This window comes from Aspergillus welwitschiae (genome assembly GCF_003344945.1).
Source record: "Aspergillus welwitschiae strain CBS 139.54b unplaced genomic scaffold BDQ94scaffold_14, whole genome shotgun sequence".
NCBI lineage: Eukaryota > Fungi > Ascomycota > Eurotiomycetes > Eurotiales > Aspergillaceae > Aspergillus > Aspergillus welwitschiae.
Window position 1 is genome coordinate 320,038 of NW_020798708.1, and position 25,392 is coordinate 345,429.

At 50.1% G+C, this 25,392-nt stretch overlaps 5 protein-coding genes across 5 annotated transcripts; 2 read left to right on the forward strand and 3 right to left on the reverse strand.

Annotated features, from left to right (window-relative positions):
* Positions 1-109: 109 nt before the first annotated feature.
* Positions 110-2,474, reverse strand: BDQ94DRAFT_26919 (guanine nucleotide-binding protein subunit alpha). The gene is made up of 6 exons (XM_026775368.1): positions 2,425-2,474; positions 2,032-2,208; positions 1,776-1,960; positions 1,515-1,678; positions 1,201-1,459; positions 110-1,137 (listed from the first exon to the last, which is right to left on the reverse strand). Exons 2-6 carry the CDS (start codon positions 2,159-2,161, stop codon positions 796-798), a joined length of 1,080 nt encoding a protein of 359 aa, XP_026626879.1. The 5' UTR covers positions 2,162-2,208; positions 2,425-2,474; the 3' UTR covers positions 110-795.
* Positions 2,475-8,913: 6,439 nt separating this feature from the next.
* BDQ94DRAFT_26946 (uncharacterized protein) lies at positions 8,914-9,884 on the forward strand. Its single transcript, XM_026775369.1, has 3 exons — positions 8,914-9,046; positions 9,361-9,698; positions 9,782-9,884. The coding sequence occupies exons 1-3, from the start codon at positions 8,997-8,999 to the stop codon at positions 9,823-9,825; spliced, it is 432 nt and encodes a 143-aa protein (XP_026626880.1). The 5' UTR covers positions 8,914-8,996; the 3' UTR covers positions 9,826-9,884.
* A 540-nt stretch (positions 9,885-10,424) lies between these two features.
* Positions 10,425-22,530, reverse strand: BDQ94DRAFT_169928 (hybrid NRPS/PKS enzyme; the record flags this gene model as incomplete). Its single annotated transcript, XM_026771377.1, has 6 exons — positions 10,425-14,989; positions 15,045-15,636; positions 15,698-18,725; positions 18,779-20,325; positions 20,386-20,775; positions 21,166-22,530. The coding sequence occupies 6 exons, from the start codon at positions 22,528-22,530 to the stop codon at positions 10,425-10,427; spliced, it is 11,487 nt and encodes a 3,828-aa protein (XP_026626881.1).
* A 689-nt stretch (positions 22,531-23,219) lies between these two features.
* Positions 23,220-23,926, forward strand: BDQ94DRAFT_26961 (EthD domain-containing protein). Its single transcript, XM_026775370.1, has 2 exons — positions 23,220-23,442; positions 23,515-23,926. Exons 1-2 carry the CDS (start codon positions 23,287-23,289, stop codon positions 23,851-23,853), a joined length of 495 nt encoding a protein of 164 aa, XP_026626882.1. The 5' UTR covers positions 23,220-23,286; the 3' UTR covers positions 23,854-23,926.
* A 5-nt stretch (positions 23,927-23,931) lies between these two features.
* Positions 23,932-25,052, reverse strand: BDQ94DRAFT_169930 (zinc-binding alcohol dehydrogenase family protein; the record flags this gene model as incomplete). Its single annotated transcript, XM_026771378.1, has 2 exons — positions 23,932-23,961; positions 24,021-25,052. 2 exons carry the CDS (start codon positions 25,050-25,052, stop codon positions 23,932-23,934), a joined length of 1,062 nt encoding a protein of 353 aa, XP_026626883.1.
* Between the last annotated feature and the right edge of the window lie 340 nt (positions 25,053-25,392).

Sequence of the window (25,392 nt, forward strand, 5' to 3'; positions counted from 1 at the left end):
AAGTCACCTGTCGCCTCAGGCACCAAATGAGATCAGGTGACCTGGAATTGCAGGAAACTATCTACAGAGTATTTTCACATGACTTTGTCCACATCTATGATCAAGATCAGCCTGCATAATTTCCTATCGCCGTCGATATAAACGGGCACTACCGCCGAGCCCACTGATTCTTTGGTGACAACTACTATTTTGCAAGAACTAAGACACTATATTGGCTTTGATTTGGGTATCTGTTCGTTCCATGCTCACCTCACTTGAGCCGAACAATTACAGTATGGGCAATTATACTTATGAGAGCCTGAATGATCGGATACAGAAGATACAGCTCCAAGTGAGAGCTGCCAGAAGTGACACGAGCAAATGATAGGGTGGGTGGGGGCTCATTATGTCAACAGGTAAGAAGAAAAGGAAAGGCACATGGGAGGCGTAAAAGGCACGGAAAGGTTCAGCTCAGGAGAATGGAAAAGAGCTCGTTAGGTGTGACAAAAAGCGCAGACATGGACGCAAACAACATATGGTATATGGTATCAATCTGCATTATATAAGAAATGCACCCGTCGCTGAACCGGAGAAAACATATAAGCTTTTGAAAGGAATGAAAAGCTGAGACGAGGAGTCCACAAGGAGAAAGAAACGTACAGGAAGAGAAGGGATAAAGTGAAGTGAATAGAAATAGTCGAAGAAAAGCAAGCGTGCTTTCACCGCTTGACGTGTGCAGGGGAAGAACGGAAGTTGAGCATCGCTGACGCCTCGTACTCGCTCGTAAAAATTCAAATCGTTCCAAAGGTCACAACCTTATAGTATGAGGGTGTGGAGATTCTTTTGAATAATCATGTCTTGTACCGAATCCATTGTTGCCTTCAACAACGTCGTATCGGTAGCATTCGTGTAATGGATATAGATCTCACGATCGGGAATCCGGTTGATGCCCCGGAACCGGTCTGCAAAGTACCTGGCTGCCGCATCGAAGTCCGTGTTGGAGCCATTGTAGTCAGGGAAATGGTTGGAGACAGGCGAAACATGCAGCTTTCCCTTGAACAGATCGATCTTGTTCAAGAACAAGATGATCGGTTTGCGCTTAAACCATTCGCCATTGACCAAGGATTCGAACAGCATCATTGCCTCATGCATTTGGTTCTGCACATTCGGGAACAACGGTTAGATCAAGTGCTTTCACGAAGGTGACAGGGGAAAACGTACGGCATTCTGGTCCTCCACGAGACATTGGTCATAACCAGATAGAGCAACCATGAATAGAAGGCATTGTACACCTTCAAAACAGTGAATCCACTTCTTTCGCTCAGATCGCTGTCCACCGACGTCCATCATTCGGAAGTTCATTTGACCGAGTTCAAAGAGAGTTTCAGTAATTCCGGTTGTCCGCAAACGAGCCTGCAACATGTCCTGGTTGTCGGGAAGCCACCCAGGAGTGAATATTCGATCAAGCGAATCAAAAAAGCTGAAAGGTTAGACGAATTGCCTGTTTGCTCAAAAAGAAGGTTCCTGGCACTCACTAATGCAAGTTATCGTGAAGAGCAAACTCGTGGCCCCGAGCAACAGCTTTCTGAACACCCGTGTCGTCCCACATGTCTCTGAGGGCATCGCGGACCTTGAGATCTGAGAATGCCTCGTCTGAACCGACATCAGGCTCGAGCTTGTCTACATATTCGGCTAACGGCTGATCAAGAACGGGCTGAGTTAGCACACATACTGGAAAGACTTCGATCTCCGCTTGCGATGGAAAAATTGCAAGACAACCGAGCAGATGAGGTTACCTTTGTCTTTTCGAGCTGGAAATCAATGTTTTCGGCGCGCATGATATCCAGTAGAACTTTGAAGGCGATAACAAGATTTGAATAGATGACAGCTCGTGTTTGGCGTCGTTCGTCCTCGGGGAAGCCGCCGGAATGTATGATTCGCATTTGTTTTATGATCGTCGATTTGCCCGATTCTCCAGCACCTACGGAAAATGGCATCAGTACTCTCCGGTTCCATGACTGCAAATTAGAGTTGTTTCGTCTGAGAACCTACCAAGAAGGAGAATCTTGATCGTTCGGTCCATTACTTTCTTGTCATTCTTCAGAACCTTTTCTATCCTAGCGCTTCGCTGAACAGCATCTTTATCCGCCGTGTCGACGGGTTTTGAACTCATGCAGCCCATATTGAAGATTGACGTGCTTTACTTCACCAAGCGACTCTCGATGTTGTCTGGAAGTGAGTCAGTACTCTGCTGATTATACTGTGCGAAGTAACCAAGAATAGACGCAGCACAAGTAAAGTCTAAGGCTGAATCAGGGATACGCCCAGACCCCGCAGTTAACCAAACGGAAGGCTCTCTTTGAGACATGTGTGAAACGTCAACCAGAGAGACCCGAGGTCTCGAGCAATGAAAAAGAGGCGACAAAGTAAACTAGCGGAACTTACCCAAGGCAGAATGTAATACCAAGCACGAGGAACAGACAAATGTATCTTTGACTAAACCCGCCCGAATGGCGCAAATTAGAACATGTCGCTAGCTGAAATAACGTCTAGTCGAACGTTACTCGGTCACTGTACGTACGTCGCGGTATTTTCTATTCCAAAGCAAGACGGCTTGGATAGGATGGGAGTCGAAGGAGTGTTCCAATACGACTGTCGCAAAGTGTCCCCCGCTTTGTATGAGAACGATATCCAAATTGATTGGCGAGCAGCGCAGCTGTCCAGGGCTTTCTAATATCCGCGAGAAGTGGAATCGAATTAAGGAATGTGACGACGGAAGTTCCCTCGACAGGCTAGGTTTGAGTGGTGGTTTAGACAGGTATCGAGTGAGACGGGGTCGATCGCGGAAGTGAGAGGGCTTTCGGAAGTTCGCACGACTTTCAAGATTGAGGTGTCGGTAAACGGAGGAAGTCGTCCAAATTAAATGCTGGGGCAGAATTCGCTAGGTATGCTGACCGCAGCCTCGAGGCGTTCCCCTTTTCGTGTAATGGTGGTGGGCGAAGATGCTGACCGCAGACGCTCAGGTGAGGGGAAAGATGGGGAGGGAGGTAGGTAGAAATGGGGGAGCGAGATTAGTACATCCTCCGCCGTATCGCAACCGAAGCAAGCAAAAGAGCGGAAGACCAGGGCGTGAAGCAAAGCAAGAGAGAGGGAAGAGGGAAAAAGAGAGAGAGGGAGCGAGGGAGAAAGAGAGGAGGAGAGAGAGGAGAGAGTAAGGACAGTCTGGGAGACTCGCAGGTCTATAGTAGTGGTAATAATAATAGTAGTAGTTTAGCAGTAGCAGTGGAAGGAGGAGTAACTGGTGGGAATGTTGGTCGCGGAGGTGTCGCGCAATTCGTTCGATAATCCATCAAGTCCGATCGAAGTGGGCCACGGAGCCAGCAGAGTTGAGCTGCTAGTAAGTTTAGTCCGGCTTAGTTCCCCTTCGGCGTAGTCATCCTGCTGGGGACCTTCGGCTGTGAGTGGCCCTGACACCCCGGGGAGGGGGGCCTGTATTACCGTGAAAACCGTGTGAAAGATTTCCGGCGTCGCATTGGGCCCCGTTCTGGGAATCTAGAAAGGGACTAGCCGGCTGTGGCTACCGTCCCCTAAGGGCCTTAGCCGTAAGCCCTTGGCTTCTTAGTGTTGTTTAGTCCGTGATAGCATCCCGGCTGGGAGCTTCCTGGTACAAAGTAGACGGGCTGGCCCTTATCTCACTGGCTGTGGACAAACAATGCTGGCCCACCCCGGATGAATGGCTCCATTCATTCTTCGTCCGCTCTTAGCCTGGTTCGAGCCGATTGGAAATGGAGTCATTTAAGGTCCAGTGCTCTTTTTACCGCCCGTCAGCTAAGTAAGTAGTAAGTAAGAATCTTGCGACTTACGGGTGGCACAACACGTTATAATACCGGACGACGTCATTACCAAGTATATACGTGGTTTGGTACGGAGTTCTCCGTATCCTCAATCATTCTCTGCAGCACCAACAACACCTGTCCAGCTGGGGAAATATCCAAGCAGTTGACTATTAATTAGTAGGGATAACGTACTTGTTCGAGTCAGGTTCCGGCCTCTCCGTTGACCTTCGGGCCCATGAACAATGGATTGACCATAGATCCTTCCTCCCTGGGTCTTCGTGAAATTAATTCCTAATTAATCTGGATGGAAGATGGACTACTATTCTCAAAAATGCAGCATTGCTCCCACTAAGTATGTCCTTCTCACGTCCACCATCATCCACGTGCCACACATTATCTTACCCATCGATATGGTTCCGACCGCCATCCTTTAATCTGGGTATATGAATCTATATGAACTCAATACACTTCCAACCGCAAGGATCGTAAACATTGGGAACTTAGTTTAGCCCCCAATCTCACGGTCGCTGGACATCAGCATCAGTTCCAGTGCTTTGTACTTTGCGCTATGCATCCTTGTGATGTCTCTAGCTCTGGGGCGAATGAGACCCCCGAGTCATGTTCCCACCGGTGCCCTTCTGCGACTGCCAAGCCATGCAAGCGAACGACGACGCCACGAGGCGCGAATCGGATGCATTGGTATGCACCGATCGACGAGTAGTATCTGCTTCCATGGACATTGGTTTGGTACGAAGTACGAGGTCCGAATGAAGCCTGCAAATCCCATCTCGATCGAATTGTCTACTATTATTTGTTAGATCAGAGGGTAGAGGAACTATTGATAGTGTTATCGATGTTCGAGCTCCCGGGTCTTTGATCCGTCGGTCTATAGAAAACACTGACTGTACATCGCTCTTGGACCAAGGAAAGATTCGGGAAATTGAGTTGAACTAGTGCCTCGGGTTCTCATAAATCATCGTCATTCTCTGCGATGCATCACAAACAAAGGGAAATAGAGGGCTGAGCATTCGAACCTGCCTAAGCTTACTGTAGAACCTTATCTACGCAAGTGGCTTCTTTTCAAACTCACCCGCGACAATTTCGGTATCTTCCGTTGGTTTGTCATGAGTCTGCGGCTGAGTTCTAGCAGAAACTTGGCTCCACAGCTATGCGATTTCCTTCCAAGTGTTGGAAAAGTAGGCCTTTGCAATGGTTGTCTAATTATTGAGCGATAGTTGCATGATTGCTTCTGTGGTTCTGTGGTCACCATCAAGATCCCCCATGATCTCATCACGGTCGGATCAATGCGAAACGTACCTATGTAGGGGTAGGACCATGCCATGTGAAACTCTATTTACGATATCATGATCTGTCATGATTCGGGAGATCGTATCGTTCATTGACCACCCGAGGCTCGAGGTCCAGAAATCGCCGTGGAAAGGTGCTCGCACTGCATTACTTTTTTCTTTTTTTCCCTTCTTCTTGGAGAATGGGAATGTGGAGACACTTTCGCTTCTTCCGGGTTTCCGGACTCGTCTTGCCCGCCGGCCAACACGCCGTCGGGCCACTAAGGCAGGGGTAGCTTTAATCAGCAGTCCGTCAGTCTGCCGTCGCGTCAATCAGTGGAGGTGAGATGGGCGCTTAGCCTTAGCCACAGGAAAACACCCTCCAAGCGAACAGCTGTAGCGGAAGTGGCGAGCACAGTCTAGTCTAGCAGACGCATTTATGTGTGGATGTTTGCTTTTTCGTCTTTCCCCATGAGATCTATCATATGCTGGTCATCGGCGCTATCCAAGATTCGTCCTCGAATGCAGGAGAAGCCTGCATACCTACCCACAGGACTGAGAGGCGGACGCAGAAAAAGAAAATAACAGTCTCCATCCAATCTCAGAGCAGCTCGTCCCGAGTCGCATTCTTTATCTCCTTCGAGAAGTATGTCGGAGTGGAACTCGAAAATCCTTCTGCATTTGGATTTCCTCCGAACCCCGAACAGATGAAACGAAGCTGGACGTATTCCCTTTCGCCGTTGTGCACCTGACATGCGAATAGGGGTGCGCACATTCTCTTGATCTGATCATGTTCCACGAGTGTCCCTGGGAGTCATGGCCATACCTTAGTCGTTAGACCTTAACTCGGTACGTGCAAGACAGGCTTCCCGCGGGATGGTTCGCGGGATGAGTACCATGGTTCGGGCAATAAGCTGCCTCATTTAGGGCCAGAGAGAGCCGCTAGGGTGGTTGAAGCACCCCTCTCAAAATTATTATTGATTATAGACAATGGCAAACAAACCTTAGCCCATCGCTAACTTGGGTCTAGGCTCTGTCGGTGTCTTGGGATGTTTTTTACTTTTAGAAGAGATCTACAGCAAGGATGGCCATCCACATCCGTTCTATTTCTATCGAATGAGTCTGATGATGGACCATGTTATCTTGTGGAAGATACTCCGAGTGTTGTCTTCAGGCTTACCCACAACAGATAACAGGCAGATGATACCATCTCTGTGTAATACACACGAAGAGTAACGATACATACTGGGTAGATACGATACGCAGCAAATACGACTGGTTGCGCGCCCCAACCACGTGCTTCACCCCCTCGTCCTCTGTGGGATTCTTAGTCTGTTTCACCAGTTTCGAGTGCCGCCCATCGACCCCACAACCAAAGCGGAGTCCTGACAGGACGCATTGAACTCCTTCCATGCCATTGACTTGGTCACGGTGCACTGCGACCCCCTTGCATGGCCAGAAACAGAAAGACAGAAAGCCAAAAAGAAAAGGCTTTGCGCATAGACCAGGGCAAACTTTTTGACGGAGACAGTTAGTTGCCTGCCAGCCGGAAAGTACTCTACAGAATTAAGTGTCTATTTGACCCGCACACAGATAGCCCAACTTTTATGGGATGCAATAGTTGAATGTTGCACCCATCCTTCAGACCCTAAATTTAGTTGAAGCATCTCTAGTGAATGGGCTGCCACGGGCAAACGCCAAACAAGCCTTTGCCCATAACAATCCTTCTGCAGTTTGAACCCCCCCCCCCCCCCCCCTTTTTCTTTCCCTTTTCCCCTCCTCCGGCCCCTACCTTTTTGGCCTCTCTTACCGTTCGTATATATGACTCCACTCCACCGGCTGGATTGGGGGTCCTGGAAACTGCATGGGAAATCGCTCGGTAATACTGGATACTCCGTAACGGCAATGCATCCGCAGGTTACAGGAACCTTACCTTATTACTTAGGCAATTGTATCTTCCAATGACCGCAACCACCCCATGTCATTGGCCAATTCCTCAGCGGTCTCGTCAGGGTTGTGGCCGGAATACCGCGTGGTTTCTATTCCGGGGGAAATGCAGGCCGGGGTCTTGCCGCTTTTCTCCTCTTTTCTAAAGTTCTAACGGCCGGCTTTGGATCCCAACAGGGAAGAGCTCCTTCCGAAAATAGTCAACTAACCACTTTGGCGTTGATTAATGGGCGATCCAGTCATAAGTAAGTAATTGAAGTCCCTGTTGCACTCCCGAGTCCTTTTTTATTCATGCCAGTGGGCATGGCGATCTTCATTCATCGCCAATCGGGAACTCCCATAAGCACCCAATAATGATGATTGTCGGTCCTCATTCAAAATACTTTTAAATTGCGGCCCATCTTGCTTGGCAGCTAGGCTGCACTAGGGGTCGGTACTTTGAAGCGAACTTGACTCTGGGCAGACATGTCACATGCCGGGGGGAGAATGGTGATACCAATGCGGTGCATAGAATTCAGCTTGGCAACTTTGCTAAATAGCACAAAGTTGACTAGTACGAAACTTACTTGAGCCTACTTTTCGCATTGGGGCTTCTATTCAGGATCGCCTAACGTTGCTTGGGCTGCAATGCTCTCTCTCTCTCTCTCTCCCATACGCACACATATCGGCCAGGAACAAGACAGGAAAGATTTCGCGATCCCGAACCTCGGGCGAGAATTAGCCGTTTGGCCAAGTGGATAACTTCCAACCATGACCCGTGTTAAGGCAATCTTGTGAAAGCCTCCACCCTTGCGGTCATTGGCCAAAGCTGTCCGTCAAGCTGTCAAGTCAAGGTGCCCTCCCGAAGCGTCAAGGAAGCCATCAGGTTCCATTCGACTATCAGTACCTTATTCGAGCACGGTATCTGCAGGTACCACCGTGGTGGACCTTGCCGTTGCTGCTAATTGCCTGTTGGGGACTCGGTAAATGGAGCCTTATTACGAGTCCTGCGATTTCTCATTGGTAACACTTCAATTACTGCCGTGATCCGTACCAGCGGATTCTGTCCGGGTATCGTAGAAATGTATGCTTTTATTCTTTTCCCTTTTGACTTGCAATCTTGGAATGACCTGCTCATTCCTGCATGGCTCTTTCCCTTTCCATGCATTGTAAAAGTACCGAGTTCAATCCCGACCTAGCCAGGGATGTAGGGCAGTGGCCGTTTTCAGCATTCTGGGAACCCCTGTTGAGTGACACACCAGGGGTGTTGCTACTCCGTGGTTCAACCATGGTTAAACCGTGAGCCAAACTGCCATAAGGTTTCAACCGAGCTGTCGCCCGGAGAATAAGGCAGTTCCTCAGCATGAAGGGGGTTCAACCGACACATGGAATGTAGCATGTAGGTTGGTTTTGACACTCGTGGCACATACGCTCGCCAGGGGGGTTGCATGACATCTAAGTGCTTTCTGCTGGCCAAGTTGTTACATCGGCTAAGATGAGTGGCAGTTGCAAAAAAACAAGTTCTTCAGCCTTCTGGGATGATCCATATCTGTAAATAGCAATGAAGAAATCTCCTTCCCGTCCACTCACTGACCAACTGAACCACACCACCACCCATCATCATCATCATCATCCCATCTCCTGACCCCCTTAAATGATACATAAAACCCAATTTATGCCCCGTCCAATGAACAGCTGACTCATCACCGCCCTCAAGTGAACAAACTCACTAACCAATTCACTAACGAGCCTAGACTGAAACGCCCGCATCGCTACGGATTTACAGGGGCTACGGGTAAATAATAGCTTGCGCAATGAAATTCAGAATTATTATTATTATTACTACTATTCCCAGCTCCGAAATGTTGTCCCCTTTCCTCAGCTCCAGTCATCATCACAAGGATACGCCGGTCTTGAACCTTATTCCGAGCTGACTGACGCCTACGATTTACGTGGTTGTTTTGGTGAGATGAGTCGCATGCAGAACGGCCACATACCAATTCCCCTGAAGAGGCCAAGGTCAGTCAGTCAGCTTAAGTCTTACTTTCATTTTATTTTACTTTTTTTTTTTTTTTTGTTTCTGATTAGCCACTCAGAAGATTTATCTGGTGCGCTTATCTGCTTTACTACTCCAATCAATTCAACCCAATCACTTTTACCCCAAGATTGTCATTTCCGCTATGCAGGGATTGATTGGTAGCCAATCCATCCCGACCCTGCATACGGGGGAATGTACCCAATAGCATTACTACTACTACTACATCCCTATACCACCCACCTACGTATAATTAATTGTACTACCATCAGCTGACACTTAATCCACTGCGACTCAGCGAAGAAGAAGATTCCATTGACTCGGAAAATACTACGGTGCACAAGTACAACTACAACCACCGCTACAGCAACAATAGCAGCAGCAGCAGCAGCAGTCCAACTAATCGCCCTCCCGATATTGAGAAATGTCAGCCCTACCGGGGGTATAGGCAACACGACGATGATGATGATGATGACGATGACACGGAGATTCTGAGCAATGCTAGTGGTGATAATAGCATTAATAGTAATGGACGACTAAGGTCAAGGGTGGTGACGCTCTACGCGGCATGTTATGTCGCGTTCGCCATCCTGTCATTCTTCTCCGCCACTTATTACTTTTTGTGCTGGATGCCGTGTATGTGTATCACACGTCTTCCCACCATTGGGGGTTTTGTTTGGTTCTTCTACGGTTACTAATCATGTCGGGTTTGTGTGCAGATGAACCGTCTAACAGTAATCCGTTTCCGGGCCGTCATCGGTGAATGCATAATATCACTACCTACCTATTTACACAATTGATAAAGGGGGATGCGCATATCGGGCTGATACACAGAACAATGAACGACACGAAAATCCTACAGTCGAAGACATGATCGATCCTACATTACACCTGGCTGAAAGACGCCCGGAGTAGTAGAATATTCAACACCGGCTTTTATACATATTTCTCTCAGGAGAGAGAGAAAGAATTGATGTACATACCATTCATACATATAATGCACAAAGAAGCAGATACAACAAGTACATACATGGCCACTTATAATTCACAACCACCTAACATAAGTACTACAAAATAAGTAGTATCGAACAATTGAAGTACATACATGATATTGAGAAGGAGAGTAACGGGACATGGCATCCTTTCCCTTCAGCTGTGATAAGGAAGCCGAACCATCATAACAGCATTAGAATTCCAATATGTACAAAGATCCGACGCAAACGTTTCATTGAAGAATCTTATAAGTTGGTTTTATGATTGGTATCAATCCTTCAAGTACATACATAGATGCAAACAATTACACCGTTCTGCATCACGCAAGCCACTGATGGGTGTCCCTTTTGACCCATATTCTGTTCTGTTTTACTCCAACCAAGGTAGCAAGAATGGAGACCGCGCAGAAGAGGGCGATGTTTTCCAGTAGTCGGCAGCAGTAGCAGCTTCCCACTCACCTAGAAAATCAGCAACCCCAGCATCAATCACCTCGCCTGCCCGGGCCTTCTCCAGCCAAACTCCCCATGGTAGTTGTAGATAAGCTGCTTGATCGGACGCTTCCATGAATTCCCTGAGCTCACTAGCCTTGAAGCGTGTCTCACCGCAGACATTCATGTAGCGAATTTGGCAAGAGAAGCCGTCATTCTCCTTCGATTTCTCATTGAGAGCTGACGGTAAGGCCGTGGAACGAGTGGTGGTGATGTTCCGGACTAAGGATTCGACAGCACCGTTCAAACTGATCAGGTCGATATAACCTCTCCAATCTCGAGTATCAGGCACTGCGTGCAGGAATCGACTCACATCCAAGATTGCGCCGATGATATTCGTATTCCCCGCAGAAGCATCGGACGGTGATTCATGGGGGCTGCTGGCGGTGGTGATACTAGTGGGACGATAGATGTGCACATCTGGCATGAGATCCGAGAACCGGGCACAGGCTCGCTCGAGGAATACCTCGCTGGCCCATTTGCTAGCTACGTAGCCCGACACCAACGGGTTGTGACCATCATTGTTGAATGATGGCGGGGGAAATCCCGCCACTGATGCGGCGGAAAACGTATCACGCTCCGAAAGGCTGGTCACACTGGCCGTGGAAATATAATGAAAAGGGATGCGGCACGCGAGACAGAGAGAGAACAAGTACTTGGTTGACAGGACATTAGCCTTTCGTAGAGCAGCATAGGGTTTGACGAAGGAAACATCTGCCCCATTGTGAATGACACAGTCCACGGTGCGTGTCAGTTTGTCGATATCCACAGCATTGAGCCCACATGTTGGGTCCGATAGATCGCCACTGTAGAGACAAATCTTCGAGGACTTGACGGGCAGTTCTTGACGCGGGGAACCGTCGGGAGCAGGCCGTATGGCAATGCAATGAATGCGAGCCACAGACGGAATCTCTACCAACGCCTCCAAAATTGCCCTTCCGTAATATCCTGTGGCACCCGTCAGAAGCACCTCCCGAACAGCTCCATTTGGCTGCGTGGGAAGAGGCTTGATCTGATCCAGGTAGTCAGGAATTGCTGTCTCAGAGTCCCAGTCAATCGCTTTCGAGGAGGCTCTGATCCTGGTGACCACCGTTCCAGCCAACCGAGCCATTTCCCCCAATGTGGACGACTGGAACAACTCAGTGATCGGTATGCTGATACCGGTCACGCGCCGGATTCGTGCCTGAAGCTTTAAAAGCCGTAGTGAATTGCCCCCCAGCTCGAAGAAACTAGTTTCTCGAGTGATTGGTAGCCCAGTTGAGGGCAGATACTCTTTCCACATCTCTAGCAGCTTCTGTTCGATAATCTCGAGCACTGGCTGTTCCGACGGAGACCCGGATTGACCGACGAGAAGCCGACCTAGGGCTTTTCTGTCCACCTTGCCACTCGAAGTCAGAGGAATCCTAGTCACGATACTGACTAGGGCCGGTTTTGCGTGTGGAGGTAGCGCCACAGTATCTAGTAACTGCTTAATAAAAAGGTCAATGTTATCCTCTATCTCTACTGCGCGAGATAGAACTACGAAGCTGACCAGATATAGGTCATCTGGATCACCCTTGGCAATGGTTGCTGCGTCGACCAATGCCCCCGCCGACGCTTGGAGGAGAGCATTGGAAATCTCGTCCAATTCCAATCGAATACCTCGCAGTTTTAATTGCGAATCTCCATCAACTCTCCCAAGGTATTCGAGTGATCCATCCTCTCGCAGTCGGCCACGGTCTCCAGTCCGATAAAGTCGAACGCCATCTAGTTCGACGAAGCGACCCTCTTCGTCCTTAACGTCCAAATACCCGAGAGCAACGGCAGCACCGGCAATGCAAATCTCACCCGGCCACCCTTGTGGAACGGACTTTAACTGCGGATTTAGAATCGCAATCCCATATGATGACAGCGGTTCCCCGATAGAGACACTCTGGGAATCCCCATCGACGCGTTCGTAATCTATCACCCCCATTGTGCAAGCCATAGTTGTCTCACATGGGCCGTATGCGTTAATCAAGGTCAGGTCCGGAAGCCCAAGGCTAACAAACGCCTGAATGGTGGCCCTGCTCAGCTTCTCTCCAACGCAGAATGCAAATCGCCAGGAGCCAAGCTCGCTCAGCAATTCACCAGCCTCGCCAATCCAGAGGGCATATTCAGAGGGTACTGCTGTGACCACGGAAACATGTTCGCGAAGCATGAGTTCAGCTAGCTGACCGGGCTCTTTAAGGTTGTTGGTGATGACCAATGTCCCACCGTGCAGGAGGGCCAACAGAATTTGGAAAAGCCCGGCATCAAAGCTATGCGAACTATGTTGTAAAACCACTTGCCGGCCAATCGGGAATGCTTGCTCCGTGGCATTGAAGTGGCATCGAAGATTCCGATGGCTTAGAAGAACACCCTTGGGCACCCCAGTCGAACCACTAGTGTGGAGCAAGGCGGCTGGCGAGTTTTCATCTGCATAGTCCTGATGGCCAAGAGTGGTGGGTTGGAGGACCTGGGGGAGTTGAATGACCGGGGCGATATGCGAGGTTTCGAGCTGACCGAGTGGACCCTTGCACACAATGGCCGCGGGTCGGCTGGCGTCGATGATATGAGCTAGGCGCTGATGCCCCTGCATCAAATCCACCGGCATATAAATTGCACCAATCCACCAAATAGCCAGGAGGGTGCACACGGTATCCACCGAAGGTCCACAGGCTACTGCTACTGGCGTACCAAAGCTGACCCCTGCTTCCAGCAGAATTTGCATGATTGAGAGACTTCGGGAGTGCATGGTCTCATACGTAAGACGCATCCCGGAGCCATCTTTGATGGCTAGATCCGCCGGGTATGTAGTTATCGTTTTCCTGATGCGCTTGGTCAGGCATCCCGACCAAGGATGGTCCAACACGGGCCCTTGTTGCAGATGAAGAGAAGGCATCCCAGAAGCTGCAATGCATTCATAGGACTCGAGACGAGAGTCTGTCCCCATGGAAAAGGCCTCAGCCAGCTGTGCGTACAGCGACATTAAAATACGAATGTCTTTCTCATAATAGAGATACTCTTGGGCTTCAAAGTTGAGTAGCATTGTTCCATCTTCATTCTCACGGATCGTGAATACCAAGTCATAGGGTTGTCGAGCGAGCTGTGAGGTCAAATATCTTAGAGTGGATTGGTCAAAACGGATATCCTGGGTGAATTTGGCGATATAGTTCACTGCCACATTGCATTCCGTGGTGTGCATCTGCTCAGCGGACGTTGGCTTTTGTGATGCGCTGGGAGAAGCCAGTGCTGCTAAGACTCGAGCTCGAGTATCCTGCAGCAGGTCTGTGAACGTACAACTGCTCTGTGGCTCACAGCGCAAAGGCACAACCTCAACCATATGTCCAATTACCTTTTCGAAGCGAGGGTTGTCTCGGTTGGCATTGGTTATCCCCATTATAAACTTGTCGATATCGAGAACTTTCTGTATTAACAATTGAATGGCAGCGACATGAAAATGGAAGGATGTAGCACCAGCACGGGAGCTCACAGCTTTGACTTTGGCAGATGTGCCTGCATCCAGCTGTGAACTCACCTGAATCGTCTCATAGCAGGTGTGAACCTGGCGGAAGCTCACCCGGGCAAAAGGGAATAAAGGAAGAGGCGATGCTGTTTCAAGAAGCCTTGAACGTTCAAGGGCGTCGTTCCTTGAAGCGGCTCTCATAAGTGCTTCGTCACAGAATGCACTGTACTGCGAGATGACGGGGGCCAGCAGATCCGGATCTTGATAGGCGGCAGCAAATTCGCGTAGTAATAGTTGCCAACTGACTCCGTCCATGATTAGATGGTGGTAGCCAAATGTCATGATATGATGCTGAAGACTGGTGTGTAAAATAGAGATTACCATACTCTGCCCTTTGGCCAGGTCGTACTCGTGACTGTGGACCCGGGAAATCTCAAGGGATGCTTCCAGAGGATCACCGCTAGTCCGCTCCCACCAGCCGATTTGCGAACTTTCTAAAATTGCTCGCCGAGGCATGCCATCGGCAGCTTGAGTGACAAACGCTGTTCGGAGTGATTCATGCCTCTGCGCGACGTGAATGACCGCGATTTTAAAGCGTTCCATATCCAGATCGCCATGCAGCTCGTACTGGATGGTGCAATTATACATGGTCGGATCATCCACGGTGGCCAGCATGAAGTACATCTTTTCCTGCTCCACAGACAATGGGAGCAGGTTTCTCAAAGAGAGTGTACTCGAGCTCTGGGGGTCATCCACTGCCTGAGGGGTGAAATCTAGGGTACTGGCAGGTGTGAATTGACTCGCCCGAGACGTCCCCTGATCCGAGCTAGAACTTTCACTTTGATCGGCATAAGATTCTGTCTCCTCCTGAATCTGCTCACTATTACGCGCTGGGTTGGTTACTACAGCCTCTGGCTCATAGCTCGCGTTCATGTATGAGGACTCGGCCTGGAAAAAACATTCCGTTGCTTCTCGACATACTAAGGGAACACGTCAGGACTCATTCATACGGGTCCGGAATAGGGAGAGGCTTACTTTCGATGATAGAAATACCTCCCAGAAGCTTCAGAACCGAAACGTGAAAATTCAGCTCCTTATAAAACCACCCTTTGATCTCTGTGCTGAGTAAGGAATCAATTCCCAACTGGGTCAAGGGTTGCGTGATATTGGTGATTGGACAAGGCAACTGCAGAAGTTTTTGCAGCATTGTAATGAACGCTTCCTGAATCCAAGATTCGGCAACGGCCATTTCGACAGGGTTTCTGAGGCGATCTTGGAGGAGTTGAGTTCTTGCTCGGTGCTGCGACTTCGAATGCAGATCTTCCATTACATGAAAGTGCGCAAATCGCGGGTCATCGTACCACTGCGGCCTCGATTGCCCCGGGGGAACATGCAGGCCAGTTGAGAAACATGGTGAGTCCATGACACCTTCCCATCCTACGCGCATAGCTTCTGCGAAGATGCAGTGGAAGTCCGTCTCCGAAATCGCGAGCAGACCAGCCTTGCGTAGGGTCTTCTCATGAGTCACGTTACGAGTCACCACACCGAGACCCAGGACCATGCCAATATCAACACACGACCCCGCCAGTCCCCGCTGCTGTCGTCGCCTTGCAACCCCTTGCATATACTAGGATAGAGTGAGAATTTGTTTTATAGCAAAGACACGGTGGTAGAGGTCAGACACATACCATATTGGCTACTGAGTAGTTACTTTGTCCCGAATTGCCAATCAGGGTGGCAGTACTAGACAAGAGAATGAAGAAGTCCAAGCCTGGCTGACTGTATAGCTGATCCAGGTTCTCTGTCCCCTTCACTTTTGGTTCCAAGACCCGAACAAAATCTTCGTAGGACATGTTCACGAACGCACCATCGGCGAGCACCATGGCTCCGTTCACAATGCCGGCGATTGGTGGCATCGCTCGATGAATCTGCGCATGAACGCGCTGCAAATCTTCACGGTCACAGACATCGAGGCTCAGGACCAATACTTGACACCCCTGCGCCTCAAGCCCTTGATACCATCTCGCAGGTTTGGGGGATCGACTGGCGATTGCGAGGTAGCGCACCCCGTGCGCGACCATCCAACGCGCCAAGGAGTGACCCAGTTCACCTGTCATGCCGACCAAGAAGTATGTGGCATCATCGCGGAAGAATGCTCGGGCATCTAGGCGTCGAACTAGCGTCTCCGATCGATACTGCTCGATTGCACAAACTTCGGTGGCCCCGAGTGACTCGATTTCAGTCGCGGGTGGTAGAGAGTTTGCGTGTACGTTGTACTGACTCCATAGAAATTGCAAGTACTCTTTGTAGCTTCTGCTTAACCCACTTTGAGGTTGCCTTGCATGCGCAGAGAAGAAATGTTCTCTTCCGCGTATGGTACATTTTGACGACAGTGCATTGAGGACACGATCGCACAGTGAGTTTGGCTCGTTTTCTAGGTTGATGAAGAGATCTATGTCAGGTGGAAGAAGATGCTTGATGTTCCGTGTGGCAGTGTATGGATGCCAGTAGGCTATAGATTCGTGCCACAGTGCGATCGATAGGTTCGAAGTAGCGAGGGTTATAGATATGTGCTTTGTTTCCTCCACAGTCGAAACGAGAGCTCGGGCCAACAAGGGTTCGTTGGTGAAGATAACAGTTCTGCCACTTGAGGCAAATTTTTGTATGCGCGCGGAAATATAGAAACCGATTACTGCAGGTAGTACTTTTGGGGCCATACCTTTATCAATATTGCATTGGAGAAGAGACGGTTCCTCAAGGAAGACCAGATCATCCGCAGAGGGTGTAAACGCGAGTACAAACTGCTCCAAGTTGCCCAACCGCGCCTTCCCCAAGCAGAGAAAGTAAGATGCATCGTCGTCAACCATCAAGGCACTGGAAGAGCGGCAAAGGACTCGAATAGGTACTGGCTTCTCGAATGGGACGTTGAGCTGTGCAGTGAGCTGAGGTTGATGAGTCGCCGGGATTTGTCGAAACGCGGAATTAAATCGTTCATTCATATCTTTTGCATGCTTGATTCGAGGGATGTAAAGACCGCCGTTTTCCAGTGCCATCTCTAGCTCTTGCTTTAAAAGGGTCTGCGTGTCGTCTGACTGTAGCTGAATTCCGCTTATGAATTGGCCAAACAGTGTGGCAAGCTGGGCGGTATCCAGATTGTCGTCTCGATCCACATCCAACAGGACCACATTCGATGAAGGCAGCTCAGTACGGAGAACGCGGGCAAGTCCAACAGTCATGGAGCTATAGGGATCACCTTGCTTGAAACCCCTTGTCACCAAAAATACGTTCCGGGGCTGTTGAAACAGCTTCTGAAGGGCATCGAAGTGTAAGGGGCTGAAGTCTCGAAAGATGGGAGCTTCAAAGTCGGCCAGACATAAGACATGTTTCGCAACATGCGAGTCGAAGGAAGCAATATCAGTTAAAGAAGGAAGAATGAGTATAGAGTTCTTCCATGACCTAAGAAGAGGTTGAAGCTCGCGTACTACACGCGAACCGAGTGCTGTCTCGCCACCAATTATTAGTATCTTTTCTTCCGAAGAAAGCGAGTCGAGTGCGATTGATGGTCGTAGGATCTGGCTCAAGGAGGGCGTCACGGCTTGCGACAGGATCAGGGAATGGCAGTGAGGGTGGGCCATTCCTGAATCATATACTATTGATTGAATGCCAGAATATCCGAGATTTCTCAGCGTCTTCTCCCACGTTGCCTCATTCCTAGCCATCGGCCCCGAGCTATGCCCCACAAGGTTATCAAGGATCAGGCCGGGAAATAGACCCGTTCCAGTAACAGCTTGAAGGAGGACATATCCGCCCGGTCTCAATAATTGTCGGACACTATTCAGCACCTGGTGAGCCTTGTCTGATTCAGGTGACTGACCAAAGTTCGCAATCACGAGGTCAAAGCCCTGTTCACTGTCTCCATTGAGACTGCGCTGGAATATATCGAAGACGTCGAATCGCACCCGCTCATCGGGGTTGGCTACGCAGGCCTGCGCATGCCTCAACACATCTTCGGACAGGCCTGTAACCACATACGACGCGAAAGAATCTTCCAATGAATCGAGTATCATCCGAACAGCGGATCCCTCATCATCACTGACGTGAATCAGTTGCATGATTGTCATCCGAGGGTGTTTATGGGCGATCTGCTTGGCAGTCTGCGCTAGATATTTGCGGATGCGTTGAGGGCCAACGCCTGACTGCCAATAGTCTCGTGAGTGAGACCGGTTTTCGATCCCATTGGTATGATGGTTGTTTCTTCCCGCATGCAGTGATTCTATCAATTGTTCACCAGGCGACGTCGGGCTGGACAACGTGGAACTGGAGACGCACCGTCCTTCAACGTACTGACGGGCTATGCTCTCGTACTCCTCCAGTAACGCAAGATACTCTGACTCAGGAGACACCCGGGATGCCGACATTCCGCATAGAATATCTAGCTCCCAGGTGGTCGTGTGGAACATGTTGCGGTCGTCAGCCTTTGTCAGCGACCCAAGGGCCACGCATGCGAGCCCTTCGACCTGAATTACGCAGTTTCCATCACTGTACACGTCAACGTCTCCAGTGAAGGATGCCTGACTTTCCTGAGTTGGGCAATGAAGGTCTGTAATAGTTGTGTCAATATGATATGGCATCTCAACAGGACTACCATCTTCCAATATTGCGGGATTGACCCGGATAGACTGTATCTTCGTTGGCAGATAAGTAGTCCGAAGGCTCCTAAACGAATGTCAATGACTCTCATGTTGACTTCAACAAGTAATAATACTTACTCATCCCCTGGCGCTGCCATTCCTATAAAGAGCGTTTGAAAAGTGGTATCCAGGAATCCCGGGTGTATGATCATGGAGCTGGGGATCGGTGCTATACGAGCGGAAGCTTGCTTCCACCTGCGTTCACAGCTCGTCATTGAGCGGAAGACGCCAGTATACTCCAAACCAATCTCCTGCATGGACAGATAGAACCTGTCAACATCGGCAGCGGGCCACTCTGCTGAGTTTCGCTGGGACGCAGGGAGCGTGGCGATATGGGGATTGCCCAATGTGACCGAGATCTTAGTTTCAAATCGAATGCTGAATTGCTCCGTACCATCTGCCTTTCCCGCGGTGAGAGAGAAATTAAAGGCGGCAGTGGACAGGTCTGGAGAGGACCTGCTATCGTTCCCTGTAGGGGCCAGTGACAGAGTGGAAATCATCTCGGTGCCAATGGAATTATCTTCGATACGGACTCCCCGGTGGATAACAAGCTGCTGTAGCTCAATGAGACGAATCGGTTGGGTCAAAAATGCCATTGCCGCTTCTATGGCCATCACACAGTAACCCGCGGCGGGGAAGACAACTTCCCCGTGCACTTTGTGATCCCGCAGCCACGAGATTTCATGGACATGGAATATGTTGCGCCAGCAGATTTGGCCTTCGGACCGTTCGGTGCATGCACCAAGCAGCTCGTGGGGAGCCGGACGGCTACAGTACTGTTTTGACCGGCGAGACTCCCTCCAGTGTATTGTTTCGTGATCCCACGGGTATGTGGGCAGAGACTTCATGATCCTGAGCGGTCGAGAGGCAGCCTCGCCGCCCAAGGAAGATGCCAGTTTGGACAGGTTGACCGCAGAGGGGCCGAGTGCTGCCCACACACTAGCCAGACACTGGCCGAGAGCGAGTGTGTCATCTTCACCTCTAGTGAGTGAGCCGTGATAAGGAATCTCATTGTGACCCAAGGCCTTGAAGTTCTGTCCGGTCGGCCCCTTCAAAGCAGGATGCGGACCGACCTCTAGAGCAAGTGAGAAGGGGCCATGATCTCGAATAGCTTGGCCCAGGGCTTCAGAGAAAAGGACAGGCTGGAGAAGGTTTTCTACCCAGTAGTCACTGTTCACCGGGTCAGAGCTCATATCCATCTCAAAGCCATGTACTGAAGATATCCATGTGCATGAAGGATCCCCAATCCGACCCTGAACGTTGGATTGATGCAAGGAATTCAAGTAGGGCAGTGCGCAGGGACGCATATAAGGCGTATGATACGCTTTGTCGACCCGTAGCATGCGTGCAAACCTCTCCTGACTGGCCAATTCCGACAGAGCTTGATGAAGTGACTTTTCGTCACCACTGATTGTGGTTGAGAATGGCGCATTGCTGGCTGCGGGGAAAATCTTTCCTTTATACTCAGCACGGTCACACATGCGCAGGGCTTCCGCAAACCCGATTCCAGCGGCCATCATTGAGAGCTTAGCCCCAGTTGTTGAAGAGGCTCGGTGCGAGTAGTACCCGCGGTAGTAAGCCACTGTAATCGCCTCCTCAGCTGAGAGACATCCCACGGTATAGGCCTGTAGACAGGTTGTGAGAAAATTGATGATTGAAAGCAGCTTGGATTTGCGTATACTTACGGCAGCAATTTCCCCACTGCTATGTCCCACAACCACGTTGAACCGAACACCCACACTGTGAAGTAAGTCAACCAAGGCAATCTGAACTGCCGTACAAAGAGGCTGAGAGAATTCAGAATCAGAGCAACGCGATGAACCCGCATCTGCAAGCAATTCGTCGCGGAGACACCAGTCTGGCGGGTTTGGAACCCGTCCAAGCACGATATCCAGACGTTCAATAGTGGCAGCAAAGACTGGCGACCGAAGAATGAGATTGCGACCCATAGTTGGCCACTGCGCGCCCTGGCCGGTAAAGATACCAAGCACACGAGGGACACCAGCAGTAACTCTTGCGAGTTGAGCATGTGCCCCCTGTCCAATGCTGTGGCTGGGTGCCGTGTATGAGCTTAACTGCTCGATTAACGAGCCCCTAGATCGTGCAACAAAACAGTGCTTGGCAGAGAGAGCAGAGCGACTCCGTACTGTAAATGCCACATTTTGTAAATCCACTGATGGGTTCGCGGCAATATATGCTGCGTATCTTTGCACCAGGCGAGTCAAAGATCGCTGTGAACACGCCGATAATGGAAAGATAAGTGGTGATTCATGTTGCGCGGTCGTCGCCAGGGAACTGCCGCACATGGGAAGGAGCTGTTGCACTCCATGAACTGATGGTGTATAACGTTCAAGAATCAAAAACGAAAAATCGGTAAAAAAAAAAAAAAAAAAAAAAAAAAAAAAAAGAAGAAGAAAAGAAAAAAAAGAGAAATATTTTCTGGGTGATTTAGTAGAAGTACATACACAATGTGCATTGGTTCCACCAAATCCAAAGCTATTGACTGAGGCGCGGGCCACCTCAACTTTAGGCCACGACAGAGGCACCGTCGGAACATGCAAGTTTGCATAAAATGGAGCAATCTTAGGATTCAGACGGTTGAAATGCAGATTCGGAGGAACAACACCATTCTGAAGTGCCAGCGAGGCTTTAAGAAGACCCGCTATCCCGGCGGCGCCCTCCGTGTGGCCAATGACAGTCTTAACGGAGCCGACATTCAATAGATGCCTTGGTGGTTCTGCGCATGCAGGATGTTGATCGGGAAAGAAAGCACATTTGATAGCCTCCGCTTCTAGGGGATCTCCCACTGGGGTTCCTGTGCCGTGAGCCTCAAAGAATTGGCATCTGAGAGACAGGTTAGCAAGGTTGAGGCTGCCTGGTCTAGGGAATGAGGGTACATGCCGGTCAAGCTCACTGAGTGGATTCAGTCCTGCTTTGCGGTAGGTTTCTTGGATCAATGACGATTGACTTGTGGCCAAGGGCATTGTTATTCCATTTGTCCGTCCATCGGAGTTGACCGCAGTCTCTCGAATCACGCATTCAATCGGATCTCCTGCGCGTAAGGCATCTCCCAACCGCTTCAGTACTACCACTCCAATCCCTTCGCCCCGTGCGTAGCCATTAGCATCGGCATCCCACATTTGAGATGTGCCTGTTGGGGATAGCATGTGTAGATTTGACTCCGCGATATACATCTCCGGTCCCAAAATCAAGTTTGCTCCGGCAGCAATAGCTGTTGAGCACTCGCTATGCCGAAGTGCCTGCACGGCCAAGTGTACAGCCACCAGACTCGAGGAGCAGGCCGTGTCGATAGTCATCGAAGGGCCCTTCCAGTCGAAAAAGTAAGATACCCGATTGCTTAAGATGCTGCGGGCTGTACCCGTTGCATGGTATTGTGCTATAGTATCTGGATCCCGCAGCTGTAAATCCAGATAGTCGGCGCACATCAAGCCTGCATAGACCCCGGTATTGGTGCCGCACATTGCCTCCAACGAGAGGCCGGCGGACTCCAACGCTTCATAGACGGTTTCTAATAGCAAGCGGTGTTGAGGGTCGATTGATGCTGCTTCCCGGGGATTGATATTGAAGAAGTTTGCATCAAACCGTCGCGAATCACCCTCCAAGAAATATGAATGCGTTACATTAGAAGTACCATGATGCGATCCAACTGCATTCCAAAAGCCCGCAGCACTGAATCGGTCTTCAGGAATCTTCTTGCTGAGATCGCGAGGTCTGAGAAGTAAATTCCAGAGCTCCTCGGGACTATTGGCGCCAGGAAAGCGACAAGCACTCCCGATAATGGCCACCGGTTCAGCTTGTGGGTATGCCATATTCCCCGAAAACGTCAGACGAGATGACTAGCAAGTAATCAAAGGTAAGTCTGTGTCTGCCACAATTTCTCTTCGAGAAGATCAGATACCTCGAGAGGAGAAGTATGCGCGGGATATCATTGTCAATTGTAATGGCGGGCATTGGACGAGCCGGACGATACGCCGTAATCTCCACGGCCGTCCGCACCAAAGCTGCCGACGAGGTTGAACCGGGGGCGGTTGAAATTGCATAAACACGGTCTAAGACCAAGTGGGAAGGTGAAGTGTCTGCGCTGCATGGTACAAATGTGATTGTAGTACTCTTCCGTGGTGATAATCTAAAAGTGTTGGTATGCTAACTGGGGTATGTTTAATCTAGCAGTGGGTCTGAGGGGCGACGCAAGTGAAGTGGGGCCGGCGGTCCAGCGTAAGCAAACTAGAAAGTTAGTGTGTATTAGTTGGATCCTACTATTTACTCGGTGGTGAACAGGCTGACGGAGGAAAAACGCCTCAGCCTGAAAGGAAGATCCCGGCACGGGCCATTCTTTGTTTGGATACTACGCTGATTATTGCCTTCATGAGCCGGATTCGTTTTACCACTCGATAGTATCAGCTACTGGATGTCATGCCACTCTACGGAGTAGGAATGACGGATATAAATTCAGGTCTTTTCCCAGGTTGATATGACAGTCTTCCCTTCATTCTTCACACATCACATCATTCTCTCTTCCAAATTACAATTGTCACGTTCTCCTTCTTCCCATACTAGAACAAAACATGGCTCCCCAGAAGCAATTGGTCCTCAAGCTGACCTCCTTTCGCTACAAGAAGGAGGGTATCTCTTGGAAGGACTTCCATGAATACGGAACCAGACAGCATGCACCTAAGGCTGCCCGTATCCAGGAAAGACATGGCGCCTACAAGATTACGCACGTAAGTGCCCTGTCGATTATTGCTTACATATCTCTCCCTCATCAATTGACTAAAAACTCTTTCCCTTGCTAGGTGTACACTCCCCCTATCACCAAGAGTCTGATCACCGAGAAAATCCCGTGGGCTGTCCGTCCCGGTTGGATTGTCGACGACCACGACGTTTCCGTGTCGATGTACGTGCCTGACCCCGAAACTCTGCAGGCAATCGTCACGGATCCGGAATTCCAGAGTCTCGTCGCAGGAGAGGACCATATTCTGGATCAGGAGCGGGCCACAGTCACCGCGGGCTGGGAGGAGGTCTTTGTGGATGAGGGCAAAATTGTGGACATTGACCGCGAGAGCTGGGAGGCTTTTACGGCCATGGGTCAGGGTAGCAAGAAGACTGATGCTCCCGAGGATGTTCGTATCTGAAACGAGCTACTCTACAGGGTGGGCTCTCGTCCGGCTGCTTAGATCTAGCTGTTAGTGAATAGCATCAAGTGAATGTCATTATTGTTTGGTAAAACGAAGTTGACTAATCTATAACAAAAAAACAGAAAAGAATTCAGTACAAATCCCAATAAGTACAGTGGATATACCAGCTTCTTGCCCGTGATTTGCTGATTGCGTAGAAGGACCAAGTCCTCGACCACACGCGCAAGACCTCCCTGCTGCACCTGAAGTGGATGCGGTTGTAGTTTTCCCTGGGCTAGAAGCTCGGTACAATATCGCGCCCATTCTATGGCAAATTCACGATCCTCCGGTCGCGCTCTCCGGTAGTAGGAGCCTGCCAGCTGAACATCGCCTCCGAAGATGGTCGCACTATGGATCCACTCCGGAGAGACGGAGGCACGACGGCGGTGCAATTGCGCAGGAAATTGATTCAAGGCACAGTACCGCCCGCCTGCTTCGCCGATGGCCCCGTAACAAATTGTAGTAGCGCGTGAATCCGCAATACAATCCATCACATGCATGAGAGTGCCGCCGGTGTAAGCCCGAATGTCCTCCTTGCAGGTGGGGGAGGTATAGTCAAACGTAGCTACTGCCCCCACCCGTCGCACTAGTTCAAAATTCCGAGGAGAACAAGTGGTGATGACGCGATAGCCATGATAGCGTAGGAGCTGGATGGCGAGGGTTCCTGTTGCCGTTGAGCCGCCATAGACCAACACCCAATGATCAGGCGTGGACTCTGCAGCTCGTAGCGGATTGAGGTGGAGAGACTGCAGCATCAATCCTCCCGTCATCAGCCCTAGTCCAAGGGAGGCGGCGGCCTCAAACGACATGGAGGGTGGGATTCGAAAACAGAGGCTGGGATGGACCATGACGAACTGGGCAAATGCGCCGGATGAAGCTGCTCCAAAAACGAATCCACACAGACGATCCCCAATCGCCGCCTCGGTCACCTCCCTCCCACACGCAACGACAACCCCAGCAAAGTCCCCTCCACTGATGGTGCCCGGGTTTGCTGCTGCAGTATCAAGCATCTTCCAGTCTGAGGGGTTTAGTGCCACCCCCTTCACCTCAATCAGGACCTGATCTGCTCCAAGCGAGGGAACAGGGGCGTGGCTGAGCAATTGCAATGAACCGGGCCCCTGCACGACCAACGCATACTGCGAATCCGGAAGAATCATTGGGGAAGATGAACCAATCAATCTCGGAGTTATGTGATGATGAAGCCCATTCTCCGCCCCCCTTCTGGACCGTCATATTGCGGATATTTATACACTGACCTCAAGCTAAGGCTCTCCGCTTGAGGTTGTATATGCTTTATCCCCATCGGTAATAACGGGTTGCGTCTCTGTACTTTCCGCTAGGCTGACCATTTGAACATCCTCAGCCTGGCTAAGAAAGCCTTGGAAGCCGACTCAACTCCTAGCCATTCTTGAATCTGATCGCATAAGGCCTGCATCTAGATTCGGCCCCCAAGTCTGCCTGAAACGCTTTGCTTCCGTCTCGTCCCTGAGGTGGTAA

What these genes read in the sequence shown, in the direction of transcription:
- BDQ94DRAFT_26919 (XM_026775368.1), bottom strand. Translation starts at nt 2,161, where the DNA reads ATGGGCTGCATGAGTTCAAAACCCGTCGACACGGCGGATAAAGATGCT. An exon ending in TCCAGCTCGAAAAGACAAAG is followed by an intron (nt 1,679 to 1,775) that starts GTAACCTCATCT and finishes GTTCTTGATCAG; the next exon opens with CCGTTAGCCGAATATGTAGA. An exon ending in CTTCACGATAACTTGCATTA is followed by an intron (nt 1,460 to 1,514) that starts GTGAGTGCCAGG and finishes CTAACCTTTCAG; the next exon opens with CTTTTTTGATTCGCTTGATC.
- BDQ94DRAFT_26946 (XM_026775369.1), top strand. Translation starts at nt 8,997, where the DNA reads ATGAGTCGCATGCAGAACGGCCACATACCAATTCCCCTGAAGAGGCCA. An exon ending in ATTCCCCTGAAGAGGCCAAG is followed by an intron (nt 9,047 to 9,360) that starts GTCAGTCAGTCA and finishes ACTGCGACTCAG; the next exon opens with CGAAGAAGAAGATTCCATTG. An exon ending in CTTTTTGTGCTGGATGCCGT is followed by an intron (nt 9,699 to 9,781) that starts GTATGTGTATCA and finishes GTTTGTGTGCAG; the next exon opens with ATGAACCGTCTAACAGTAAT.
- BDQ94DRAFT_26961 (XM_026775370.1), top strand. Translation starts at nt 23,287, where the DNA reads ATGGCTCCCCAGAAGCAATTGGTCCTCAAGCTGACCTCCTTTCGCTAC. An exon ending in GCGCCTACAAGATTACGCAC is followed by an intron (nt 23,443 to 23,514) that starts GTAAGTGCCCTG and finishes TTCCCTTGCTAG; the next exon opens with GTGTACACTCCCCCTATCAC.